The sequence below is a fragment of the Balaenoptera borealis genome (genome assembly GCF_965194805.1).
Source record: "Balaenoptera borealis genome assembly, chromosome: 1".
NCBI classification, from domain to species: Eukaryota; Metazoa; Chordata; class Mammalia; order Artiodactyla; family Balaenopteridae; genus Balaenoptera; species Balaenoptera borealis.
The window spans coordinates 50,483,759-50,497,718 of NC_138860.1; the positions used below are offsets into that span (position 1 = coordinate 50,483,759).

The 13,960-nt window shown below is 38.0% G+C and overlaps 1 protein-coding gene and 1 long non-coding RNA gene across 25 annotated transcripts in view; one reads left to right on the forward strand and one right to left on the reverse strand.

Annotated features, from left to right (window-relative positions):
- The window catches only part of ACBD6 (acyl-CoA binding domain containing 6), a 224,571-nt gene that overhangs the window by 99,594 nt on the left and 111,017 nt on the right, over nt 1-13,960 (forward strand). For 16 of the 24 annotated variants that reach the window (XR_014246370.1, XR_014246371.1, XR_014246372.1 and 13 more), the window contains one exon: nt 13,163-13,252. The exons of 3 other annotated variants lie outside the window; for them this stretch is intronic. Coding sequence is in view for 11 of the 21 variants with exons in the window: in XM_082398107.1 (XP_082254233.1) it covers nt 13,163-13,252 (90 nt within the window). In the remaining 10 variants the exon portion in view is untranslated. Of the gene's footprint in view, nt 1-3,886; nt 3,939-13,162; nt 13,253-13,960 lie in introns of those variants that run through there. 5 more of the 24 variants (XR_014246368.1, XR_014246369.1, XR_014246373.1 and 2 more) reach the window with 1 other exon arrangement.
- The window catches only part of LOC309605701, a 139,342-nt gene that overhangs the window by 82,964 nt on the left and 42,418 nt on the right, over nt 1-13,960 (reverse strand). The window lies entirely within an intron of this gene.

Consider the following 13,960-nt stretch of genomic DNA (forward strand, 5'->3'; position numbering starts at 1 on the left):
GTGTCCTTCTTTGTCTCTTGTAATAGTCTTTATTTTAAAGTCTATTTTGTCTGATATGAGAATTGCTACTCCAGCTTTCTTTTGATTTCCATTTGCATGGAATATCTTTTTCCATCCCCTCACTTTCAGTCTGTATGTGTCTCTAGGTCTGAAGTGGGTCTCTTGTAGACAGCATATATATGGGTCTTGTTTTTGTATCCATTCAGCCAGTCTGTGTCTTTTGGTGGGAGCATTTAATCCATTTACATTCGAGGTAATTATCAATATGTATGTTCCTATTCCCATTTTCTTAAATGTTTTGGGTTTGTTATTGTAGGTGTTTTCCTTCTCTTGTGTTTCTTGCCTAGAGAAGTTCCTGTAGCATTTGTTGTAAAGCTGGTTTGGTGGTGCTGAACTCTCTCAGCTTTTGCTTGTCTGTAAAGGTTTTAATTTCTCCATCACATCTGAATGAGATCCTTGCTGGGTAGAGTAATCTTGGTTGTAGGTTTTTCTCCTTCATCACTTTAAATATATCCTGCCACTCCCTTCTGGCTTGCAGAGTTTCTGCTGAAAGATCAGATGTTAACCTTATGGGGATTCCCTTGTGTGTTATTTGTTGTTTTTCCCTTGCTGCTTTTAATATGTTTTCTTTATATTTAATTTTTGACAGTTTGATTAGTATGTGTCTTGGCGTGTTTCTCCTTGGATTTATCCTGTATGGGACTCTCTGTGCTTCCAGGACTTGATTAACTATTTCCTTTCCCATATTAGGGAAGTTTTCAACTATAATCTCTTCAAATATTTTCTCAGTCCCTTTCTTTTTCTCTTCTTCTTCTGGGACCCCTATAATTCGAATGTTGGTGCGTTTAATGTTGTCCCAGAGGTCTCTGAGTTTGTCCTCAGTTCTTTTCATTCTTTTTTCTTTATCCTGCTCTGCAGTAGTTATTTCCACCATTTTATCTTCCAGGTCACTTATCCGTTCTTCTGCCTCAGTTATTCTGCTGTTGATCCCATCTAGAGTATTTTTAATTTCATTTATTGTGTTTTTCATCGTTGCTTGGTTCCTCTTTAGTTCTTCTACGTCCTTGTTAAATGTTTCTTGCATTTTGTCTATTCTATTTCCAAGATTTTGGATCATCCTTACTATCATTATTCTGAATTCTTTTTCAGGTAGACTACCTATTTCCTCTTCATTTGTTAGGTCTGGTGTGTTTTGACCCTGCTCCTTCATCTGCTGCGTGTTTTTCTGTCGTCTCATTTTGCTTATCTTACTGTGTTTGGGGTCTCCTTTTCACAGGCTGCAGGTTCGTAGTTCCCGTTGTTTTTGGTATCTTTCCCCAGTGGCTAAGGTTGGTTCAGTGGGTTGTGGAGGCTTCCTGGTGGAGGGAACTAGTGCCTGAGTTCTGGTGGATGAGGCTGGATCTTGTCTTTCTGGTGGGCACGTCCACGTCTGGTGGTGTATTTTGGGGTGTCTGTGGCCTTATTATGATTTTAGGCAGCCTCTCTGCTAATGGATGGGGCTGTGTTCCTGTCTTGCTAGTTGTTTGGCATAGGGTGTCCAGCCCTGTAACTTGCTGGTCGTTGAGTGAAGCTGGGTCTTGATGTTGAGATGGAGATCTCTGAGAGATTTTTGCCGTTTGGTATTACGTGGAGCTGGGAGGTCTCTTGTGGACCAGTGTCCTGAAGTTGGGTCTCCCACCTCAGAGGCACAGCCCTGATGCCTGGCTGGAGCACCAAGAGCCTTTCATCCACACGGCTCAGAGTAAAAGGGAGAAAAAATAGAAAGAAAGAAAGAAAGAGGATATAATATAGTGAAGTAAAATAAAGCTATTATAAAGCAAAGCTATACAGACAAAATCTCACCCAGAAGCATATACATATACACTCACAAAAAAAGGAAAAGGGGAAAACTTAATATATCCTGCTCCCAAAGTCCACCTCCTGAATTTGGGATGATTCGTTGTCTATTCAGGTATTCAACAGATGCAGGCACATCAAGTTGTTTGTGGAGTTTTAATCCGCTGCTTCTGAGGCTGCTGGGAGAGATTTCCCTTTCTCTTCTTTGTTCGCACAGCTCCCGGGGTTCAGCTTTGGATTTGGACCCGCCTCTGCGTGTAGGTCGCCTGAGGGCGTCTGTTCCCCGCCCAGACAGAACGGGGTTAAAGGAGCAGCTGCTTCTGGGGCTCTGGCTCACTCAGGCCGGGGGGAGGGAGGGGTACAGAGGAGGTGGGGCGAGCCTGCGGCGGCAGAGGCCGGCGTGACGTTGCACCAGCCTGAGGCGCGCTGTGCATTCTCCCGGGAAAGTTGTCCCTGGATCACGGGACCCTGGCAGTGGCGGGCTGCACCGGCTCCTGGGAGGGACGGTGTGAAGAGTGACCTGTGCTCTCACACAGGCTTTTTGGTGGCGGCAGCAGCAGCCTTAGCGTCTCACGCCTGTCTCTGGGGCCCGCGCTGATCGCCACGGCTCGCGCCCGTCTCTGGAGTTTGTTTAGGCGGCACTCTGAATCCCCTCTCCTTGCGCGCCGCGAAACAAAGAGGCAAGAAAAAGTCTCTTGCCTCTTTGGCAGCTGCAGACTTTTTCCCGGACTCCCTCCCAGCCAGCTGTGGTGCGCTAACCCCTTCAGGCTGTGTTCACACCGCCAACCCCAGTCCTCTCCCTGCTATCCGACCGAAGCCCGAGCCTCAGCTCCCAGCCCCCACCCGCCCCGGCGGGTGAGCAGACAAGCCTCTTGGGCTGGTTAGTGCTGCTCGGCACCGAGCCTCCGTGCGGGAATCTCTCTGCTTTGCCTTCCGCACCCCTGTGGCTGTGCTCTCCTCCGTGGCTCCGAAGCTCCCCCCTCCGCCACCCGCAGTCTCCGCCCGCGAAGGGGCTTCCTAGTGCGTGGAAACCTTTCCTCCTTCACGGCTCCCTCCCACTTGTGCAGGTCCCGTCCCTATTCTTTTGTCTCTGTTATTTCTTTTTTCTTTTGCCCTACCCAAGTACGTGGGGAGTTTCTTGCCTTTTGGGAGGTCTGACGTTTTGTGCCAGCGTTCAGTGGGTGTTCTGTAGGAGCAGTTCCACGTGTAGATGTATTTCTACTGTATCTGTGGGAAGGAACGTGATCTCCGCGTCTTACTCTTCCGCCATCTTCTCTCCGGCCCATAAACCAATTTTGTACGTAACAAAAGACAAAGGAAACCCCCCCAGAAGTTTTTACTTATGATTTCTCTTGGGTGAGGTACTAACCTGGGTTAAAAAGCAACATTTTCAGAACAGTCTGAAGAAAGGCCTGATGTTCTAGGGGGCTGGGTAAAGGCAGAGCAAGTCTCAAGAGAGCAGGGGAAAGACTCTTTTTTTTTTCTTTTTTCCAGTCTTTGTTCTCTTCACTTTTCAGTTTTTGAGGATTCTATTGATACATCTTCTAGCTCAGAGATTTTTTCTTCAGCCATGTCTGGTATACTAATAAGCCCATCACAGGCATTTTTAAAATTTCTGTTACAGTGGTTTTTTTATCTCTATCATTTCTTTTTGGTTATTAGGATTTCCATTTCTCTGCTTACATTGTCTATCTGTTCTTGCATGGTGCCTGCTTTATTCATTAGAGCCCTTAGCATATTAATCATAGTTGTTTTAAATTCTCAACCTGATAATTCCAACATCTCTGCCCTGTTTCATTCTGATGCTTACTCTGTTTCTTCAAATTGTGGATTTTTTGCCTTTTGCTTTATCTTGTAATTTTTACTGATAGCTGGACTTGATATACCAGATAAAAGGAACTGCTATAAATAGGCCCTTAGTAATGTGGTGGTGAAGTGTTGGGGAGATGGTCCTATGGTCCTATGATTCGGTCTCAGTTTTGTAGTGAGCCTATGCCTCTGGACTGGGAATCTCACAAATGTTTCTCATTTTTTTTTCCTCCCCCTTTAGATGGGACAGAATGGCTGGAGTAGACTGGAGTTGGGTATTTCCCTTCCCCCAGGTCAGTTAGGCTCTGATAATACCCCAACAGGTTAGGTGCTGGTTAACCAGTTTCCCCTGAAGGCAGGCGGTTTTGAGAACAACAGAGTGCTTTGGCATATTTCAGAATGGTTAATTTCCCCTCCCCCTGCCAGAAGCATGAGGGGATGTTTCTCTGACATTTATTGTGGGAACCTACTCAAGCTCCTAGAAGTAAATCTCACACTATTGGCGGGGGTGGGGATAGAGGGGTTGAGTAGATGCCCTTGGAGTTTTTAACCCTCAGAGTTGTCTGCACTGTGCCTTCCTCAATTCATTAATTACAGTCAGGTTTTCCTACCTGGATCTGATTCCCCAGGCGGTTTCCACTTGTGAGGCTCTGCTCCAGGATGTCGAGTTCACCTATCTGTCTCTCTAGTCTCAGGGGCAGTGGTTTGCCCTGTGTCTTTCCCTTTCTTATGGATCTAAGAATTGTTGATTTTTCAGTCTCTTCAGCTTTCTTGTTTGTTGTTAGGACGGAGTGGCAACTTCCTAGCTCCTTTATATATGGAACTGGAAACGAAAAGCCCACTTAACTTTACAAGGTCACTTTTTCACTGGAAATAATTGTGTATGTACTATATTATCCCTGTTAGAATTCTCCATCTTTCAAATAATACTATTTTATACAGTGTGGGTTATAGTTTACAGAGTACTTTTCCCATATTTACAACTCTGTAAGGTACTTTCACTTATTACCGTGTTGTCTTCACAACAGCCCTGTAAGGTAGATGTTATCCTTATTTCACAGACAGGAGCTATTTCAGAGATGTACACGTTACTTGTTTGAATACATACAACTGCTAAGTGGAAATGCAGGACTGAGAGAGTGTTCTTTTCACCACTGGATTTAAGAAGGGTAATCAATTTCCAGTCGACCCTGCTACTGTTGTGCTCTGATTTGCAACAATTTCTTTTATAAAATAGTCAAATCCACCTGTGACCTCTGCAAGGATCATTGGGCAGCAATGTTAGGGATAAAATAAATGTCCAGAACTCAAATAACTTACACTAAACACCATTTTTTTGTGAAAATAAAAGTAACACTTGTAAAATATCTTGCTTCTGTCATTTAGTGACTTTGATATAGTGCGGTTTCCCAGGTCTTCCAGTTTGTTACCCATGCAGCTACCTTTCCCCCACGTCTGCCAGAACACTTGTGTTTCCATGAACAGATGAAGTGCTTACACATTCATAGACTGAGACACCCAGAATTCAGTTGGGTTCTCTCATTGCTCCAAGCAGATTTCTGCCCTTTCAGCCATGACAACTCAGGCTGGGCTCTGAATACTGATGGCAAGTCCTTTTATTATTAATCAGGGATTTGTATGAATTAATTTAAGAACGTGAGGGAGGTGGGAGCTTAAAATTAGAATCAAACTTGACATCCTAAATAAAATAAAGGGTACTGCTTCATGACACTTAAAGCTCTAGCAAATAAAACAACTTTGCAAGTTTTGATGATGGATTAAAAGTATATAATCTCAAAGTTAAGTTGCTAGCTAAATACTTTTAACCCCTTTATCAGAAAAAAGACATTTCCCTACTATAATAAGTTGGGTAACAATTACAATTTTGAAAGGACATCCAGGTCTTCTAGGTGTTTGTCTAATATTTGAACTTGAGTTATTTCACTGCTGATTGCCTAAGATTCTTTGGGATGGTATACGACTTTATTTAAAATGTTCATTCAGCAGATTCAGCCCAATTTCAGTCTTTCCCTGAGATGATTAAAAATTACATTTATTGCACTTAAAATTTTTTGTGAGCACATAGAGAAATTTAATTATAGTCATAACATGATAAGCCACATTTGCACTCCCACATATTGAAATAAACATAATTATTATATTGCCTAAAAATGCTTAGATTTGAATCTATAGCTATCATAGCACATGAACATATATATATATATATAAAATGCCTTTTAAATAAAATATTCCTATTCTATAATGAAGTTATTTTATTATGCACAAGTATAGTTCCTGGTGTGTATCTTTTATTTAAGTTGTAATTGCTACAAATATAGTAAGGCATATATTTCTAATTTGAGAAAATTACGTGGTGTTTCCTACTGATACGGTAATTAGGATGCTGTCTATATTTCACGAAATAGAAAAAAGTTCTGTAGTTATACTTACTATTCAGGACGCTGTAGGTTCCAAGTTTATAGCATCATGGTGTTCTATGTACTCATTTTTTATTTAAATTACAGCTTTTATTAAATTTTTTAATCATTTGCAGAAATGTTTGGAAATTGAGGTGTAGATAATATGAAGAGAAATGTGAAGATCTAAAAGCTTATACATTTTTTAAAATGGTGCTTCAACTTTTATTTTTTGAGTCAGTTAATATAACTCTTCACACATGCCGCATATTTATAGTTCTTCCAAGAAAATATCTTGGATGATTTAAATAATTTATAAAGTATGCTTAATATATGAACAGAATATTTCTTATCAATCATCAGGCACATATTATGTCTGCACAATTCTTGTCACACAATTTATTTTTCAGATCAGTGCCATATACAGTAGACACTGAATACATGCTTCTTAGTGATATTTAAATAATATTTTGTTTATTTCTAATTAATTTATTTTTGGCTGTGTTGGGTCTCATTGCGGTGCGCGAGCTTCTCATTGTGGTGTCTTCTCTTGTTGTGGAGCACGGGTTCTAGATGCGTGGGCTTCAGTAGTTGTGGCACACGGGCTCAGTAGTTGGGGCACACGGGCTCTAGAGCACAGGCTCAGTAGTTGTGGCTCACGGGCTTAGTTGCTCCGTGGCACGTGGGATCTTCCCAGACCAGGGCTCGAACTCATGTCCCCTGCATTGGCAGGCGGATTCTTAACCACTGCGCCACCAGGGAAGTCCCTTAAATAGTATTTTAAACTTTTACATTAATTTAAATTTGTTTTAGAACAAATGTAGCAATATAATAATATTTGAACGAATTAGATGACATTATTCCAGTGCAGCTATCATCACTCCCCCAAGAAGCATTCATACAATTCATTGGTTTTTCCATAGGTTTTTGTCTAATACACTCAAAAATTCCTCTTTCATTGAGCTACTTCTTTAGTTAAGTTCTTTCTGTCCTTTTGAAGGTCTAATTTTATACCATTTTCCATATGTTTATTGATTCTTTCAAATACTTTGAAGAAGATCACCTTTCTCTTGACTCCATTCCTTTCTGTACTTGCTTTGTTTTAAACAATGGTTTCATGAGCAGTGATGGGGGCCCTCTGTGTTTTGTTTTGTTTTGTTTTTTTAAAATTTATTTTTATTTATTTATGGCTGTGTTGGGTCTTCGTTTCTGTGCAAGGGCTTTCTCTAGTTGCGGCAAGTGGGGGCCACCCTTCACCGCGGTGCGCGGGCCTCTCACTATCGCGGCCTCTCTTGTTGTGGGGCACAGGCTCCAGACGCACAGACTCAGTAATTGTGGCTCACAGGCCCAGTTGCTCCGCGGCATGTGGAATCTTCCCAGACCAGGGCTCGAACCCGTGTTCCCTGCATTGGCAGGCAGACTCCCAACCACTGCGCCACCAGGGAAGCCCACTTGCTTTGTTTTAAATTTGTGGCTCATGTCAGAATACAGTTTACATGCTTTTGGCTTGAGAAACTGCTGCAAAATCTGGCAAAACTGACAGTACTAACCTAACAAAGAAGCAAAAGTTTTAAGAGGCAGAGTCAGTGTACTAAGGCTCAATTTATGCTTCTATTTAAGAAAGGAAGGAAAAAATGCATCCTCTTAAATAACTTTGTACACTTGAGTATATGTTAGTTCAGTTATGTAGTTGATTAATGTATTAATTTGAAGGAACTCTGTTTATTCACACTAATAATTGAGAAATGCATTCTAAACTGTCAAATTATGCTCATTTGTATTAATACAGGCAGCACCATTTAAAAATCAAGCCTATGGTAATACTTTACACCAAGAAACTCATACTTAATGCAAAATGAGAAAATAGTGAAAGTCATTTAAATCTTATGAGCTTTGGCAGCAACTTCTTTTTGATTTTTTTATCATGCTAAAATATACATAACAAAATTCACAGATTTAACCATTTTCAAGTGTACAGTTCTGTGTCATTAAGTACTTTTACATTGTTTAACCATCACCACCGTTTATATCCAGAACTTTTTCATCTTCCCCAACTGAAATTCTGGACCTATTAAACACTAACTCCTCATTCCTCCCCTTCCCACAGCCCCTGGCAGCCACCATTCTACTTTCTGTGTCTATGAATCTGACTCCTCTAGGTACTTAGTGTAAATGGAATCATACAATCATACACAAGCTCTCTTGAGACTGGCTTATTTCAGTTAGCATAATGTCTTCAAGGTTCGTCCATGTTATAACATGTCAAAGTTTCCTTCTTTTTTAAAATGAATGATATTTATATGTATATACTGCATTTTGTTTATTTAAATATCCATCTGTGGACAATTGGGTTGCTTTCATATTTTGGCTATTGTGAATAATGCGGCTGTGAATGTGGGTATGCAAATTTTTGTTTGATTTTTTCCAACACTTTATTATGAAAATTTGTAAACATACAGGAAAGTTGAAAGAATTTTACAGTGAACATCTATATCCCTACCACTAGATTCTACCACTAGTTATTTTACTATGTTTGCTTTATCAATATCTAGCCGTTTCTCTATCCATCCATCAATTGATCTTATGTTTGATGCATTTCAGAGTATTTTATAGACAATAAATTTTCTTCTAAATGCTTCAGCATACATATCATTAACTAGAGTTCAGTATTAGTTTGGGTCTTCTTTTAAGGTAACATGTATATATACAATGAAATGCACAAATCTGAAGTGCACATTCAGTTAATTTTGACAAATGCACATACCTGTGTAACTGAAACTCCTGTCAAGATATAGAACATTACTGTCACCGCAGAAGATTCCCTCATGCCCCATCCCAGGTGGTTCTTTCTCCTAATCGTACAAAGGTAACCACTGTTCTGATAATTCTTCTACCATAGATTGGTTTTGCCTGTTCTAGAACTTTATATAGATGGAATCATAATATGTACTTTTTTGTGTAAGGCTTCTTTCATTTAGCATAGTGTTTTTGAAGTTCATTGATATTGTCATATAGATCAGTATTTCCTTCCTTTATATTGCTGACTAATATTCCATTGTATGAATATGAATACATCATAGTGTATTTATCCATTATCTTCTGATGGACACCTGGCTACCTTATTATTATCAGTGGATTACTTATTACTTTATACAGGATGAAGTAATATCTCCCTTGCTTACTCCTTAACCCTTTAGTTACTAACATTATGGCTTAGTAAATGCTTATAAAGGGAGTTTCTAAAGTAGTGTATTTAAAATCCTTCTGAATTCCCTGATAGCTCAGCAATACCATTTCCTTTTACCTTAGATCTTAGCCAGTGAAGGAGATCAAGTATTCACTTATTTTAAATGTGTATTAGCTTCCATGCTAGCCACATCTTGAGATCATAAACTACCACCCAATCCTACTGCTGTCTGAGTTTTTGAAAGAACATTGTTGGTTCACTAATGAGGGGTGGGTGGAAGTAGGAGGCTTTGTGTAGTTTCTGGTGGTTGCAGGTGGGGGAGTTCTCACTGTAGCCAACTGCTACACTGGCAGCAGCAAAGGGTAGAAGATAGGGATAGGAGAGAGGAGGCAGAGGCACTACAGGTTATTGGTAGCTGAAGTCAATCATTTGTAAATTGAAACCCAATTTTTTGGAGAGAGAAATTCAAGTCAACCTATTTGCAGTATTTCACTTAGTAATTAGACAGTACTATACCATACCATCTTTTATAGAATGGCAACTCTTAACAAATTTAAACATACCAACTTGGCCATGTTTTTGTCTACTGTATGTATGGTGTACATGCTTGTTTGTATCTGTTCTCAAAATACCCTAAGAACATCGAGTCATTTTATAATACCATCTCTTTTCATTTAATTTGTGATATACAGAAGAAAATCTAATTTTAAAAAATTCTACATGGTTTAAGAACAAGTAACCAAGGATATCAAAGAAGCATATAAAATATTAAGACCCACTCTGTATTTTCCAGAAGGTATGAAAGTAATACCACTTAATACGTTAGCTGCCACCCTGCACTTTCCAAGCACTTTAGAGTCATTCATCTGTCTGAGGTAATACGGTATTTGCACCCTTGGTTAACAGATGGGAACTCTTTCTTCCCCGCTGTGTTTTACTGTATTTGAATTCCAGAATTTATCCAGAGCTCTCCAAACAGTGCTTGTGGTCTTCTGCTGGCCTAACAAAGATTCCTTTTAATAATGGCTTTCCCCACAAATATCCCAAATAGTTCTGCGATATTCTTTCAGAAGTTATTAAAACTAGAAGCAACAAACAAACAATTGCCAGCTTTTGTGGTAACAGTAAAAATAAATTTAACTTGAAAATTTGTAAGAGATTATATCATTCATAGAAGATAAAACAATTATATCTAAAAATAGGTAAAATATCTCATAAGTTTGTATAAAATCTTTAAGCAAATATAAATTTAATGTGCACCTAATTGATGGTTTTCCTTCTGGAAGAGAAATTATAGAATCCTGTATCTAAAATAATTTAATAAATTTAATAATTGCATTATATTGGTCCATATATGTTTATGGTTAACAAAGAGAAAGGAAAGAAACCACAGGTGTTTATTTACTGATTTTATCAGTAGGGGTTACGAAGATAGTATCTCTGCAAATTACTGGTTATTTATTACTTGAACTAATAATCTTAAATTAGAGTATGTTTACAGGAACTCTACAATTTGAAAAAGTAAAGAGTTGTCACATTCAGATACCTGGTTGTGCTGATCTTTGTTCATTTAAATGCAGGATATTTGAAGGCAAAAATTCCAAAGCCTGATTTATTTTATCTGTGCTTATTTACAAGTATGTTTAATCCTGCTCTTGTTTTTGAACTTCTTAATGCTGCATAAAAATATTAATCATTAGGTGGTCTTAATGTAGCTATCTTCAGCACTTCTGCAGAACGTCATTGTCAGAGAATTCAGTCTAATTCAAGGTTAATTAGTGTACCATTAAAATAATGTGTTACAAAAATTAATTACATTGCAGGTCAGAAAACCTGTTAAAAAGCATAGTGTAAATGTCTGAGAGCACATCATCCTCCTTAAAACATTGCTATACAAGTGCCACCCTTCTAGAAAATATATCCAAAGTGAAAATCACTACTGAGGTCCAGTCATAGGTGTTTCCTCTAAAGTAAATTTTTGGCACCACATATGGGAAATTTAAAATATAACTCCCCATTAACAGTAAAATGCGTTGCTTGTCTGCTTTCCCACCGAAACAGCTAAGGATTTATAATTTAGCATTAGTCGATGTAACCCTGTTGGGTTAAACCTAAGGGGAGAAATCAGGAATCTGGTTGAGAAATAGAAATTATCTGTACATCTTGTAGTAAAAATACTAGATATATTAATATTATGTTTTCTTACTTAACTATTAGGTACTTCTGGTAGGTTCCCTGTGTAAGTCTATCAGACATCATTTTAACTATGTAGTAATTCTTGTTAATAATTTAACTTAATAGCCATAAAATGTACAGTTAAAATTAGAACTAAGAATGATACAGACTTTGACATTTTATCTGATTATTTTAATGTAAAAGCTGTGGAACAATTACATTGAACTATAAAATTTTTATACATTGGTATTAGTTCTGAGAGTCTAATTAGAATATCTGTTTATTCATATGGAGGGTTTTGAAATTTGTGCTCTAGTAACACTAAATCAGTACACATTAGAGCTGGAGAACATTTAACATAGGCAGCTCTATTCTCTACTCCACAATACATTTTTTACTTGGCTTTAAGAATTGTCTCCATTTAAAAAATTTTTTAGTGAGCTCTGAACAAACTAGTTTTGCTGTTACAATAAACTGTGAATGATTTGCCCACGTTTTAAAATTTTCTGCTTCCCTTCCTCTTTGGATTTTGTGTAAGCCTATTGAAAAACAGATATTCACAGGTAAGTAAAAATAAATTGAGCAAATGAAAGAAAAAGAAAAGGACAATTTGTAAGGAAGAAGTTGTATTACTTTTTTTGTTTGTTTGTTTCAAGAATAGTTCCTGGTTTAATTAGTTGAACTAATAGGTATGTGAAGAGAGTCTGAAAGGTGAAGTGTGTGAGTTTAGAAAAGCTTTCTTGAAAGGTGCTTTTTACTTTAAAGTCATCTTTGTCCCAGCTTATATCTGCTTAAATCTTTTCTAAAATGACATAAAGCAGGGATTTCAACTTAATTTGGAAAAACATTCCATTCTTTAAAAAATGACATCACTACCACCCTGAAAAAAGTAGTGTTAAGCCATACATCACTCATTTCTTCAGAAAAGCCCTTACCTTTGGGGGTTTTGTTTATTCTTTGGACCAAGTAGGCTCCTTTCATTAACTAAACCAGGATTTCTGACAGTGGAGAAAAGAATTAACACATTGAGAGTAACTGTTCATCCTTGGTAGACAACAGTTAAAATTAATGTTTCATATTTAGTACTTTTGTCTCCTAACAGTTAATATCTGTTCTGTTTTACAAGTGGCTTTCACAGTCAACATTTGAAGATAAACACTAGCAGACTTTACTAATGTTTTGGGGATATTTCAGGGTGTAAATTTGGGATATGAAGGGGAAATGCTTAGTTTCAAAGTGATTAAATTTTCTTACATTTTAAGGAATAAACTTGAGGAAATTTAGATAAACTGCATTTAGATTATGATCTCTACCTAGGTTTAAGTACTCATTTTTTTTTTTATCCATAGGATTTTTTTCACTAGAAGTGGACATAATTTAAAACTATCTCTTACCTTTATAGAGTACTTTAAAATTTACAAAGCATTATTTTGTAACTCATTCATTCAACAAATGTTACTGGTATTATTGTTGTTAGTGTTATCCCCATGCTGTGGGTGAGGAAACTGTTCAGGCTGAAGAAAGTCACTGGGCTAGTACAGAACAGATTCCAGAAGTAGAACTCAGGATTTTCTATTGATTTCCAGTCTGCTGCTTTTCCCATGGAACATTTTATATCAATCATTCTTAGAATAGTTAAGCTACATTTTTGCACATTACTCTTTCTTCAGACCTTATATCTTTTATATGGTCCCACAGCTGGATTAACAAATTCATTTATCTTTTTCTGTGTTTTTAGGGCAGAGCTCTACTCCATTGGGCTTGTGATCGAGGACATAAGGAACTAGTCACAGTCCTGCTACAACATAGGGCTGATATTAACTGTCAGGTAAGAGTGATGAAAAGGGAGCTTTTTTTAAAAAATTGGGGTAAAACCCACATAAAATAAAATTTACCATATTAACAATTTTAAAGTGTACGGTCGAGTGGCATTAATACATTTAACAATGTGCAACCATCACTACTGTCTTGTCCTGCAGCATTTTCATCACCCCGGAAGTACGCTTTGTACCCATTAAGCAGTCACTCCCTATTTCCCCCTCACTCCAGACCTTAGCAACAACTAATCTGCTTTCTCAATGGATTTGCCTCTTCTAGATATTTCATATAAATGGAATCATAAAATATGTGGCCTTTGTTTCTGGCTTCTTTCACTTGGCATATTTTCAAGGATTATCCATGTTGTAACGTGTAACAGTACTTCATTCCTTTTTGTGGCTAAATAATATTCCGTTGTATGGATAGACCACATTTTACCAATTCATCAGCTGATGAGCAGTTGGGTTGTTTCCACCCTTTGGCAGTTGTGAATAATTGCGGTGAACAATTTGTGTACATGTTTTTGTTTAAACACTTGTTTTCAGTTCTTTTGGTTCTGTACCTAGGAGGAGAATTTAAGTTATATGGTAATTTGATGTTTAACTTTTTGAGGAACCTCCAAACTTTTCCACAGGAGCTACACCATTTTACATTCCCACCAGCAATTCACGAGTGTTCCAATTTTTCCACTTCTTCACCAATACACATTATTTTTCTG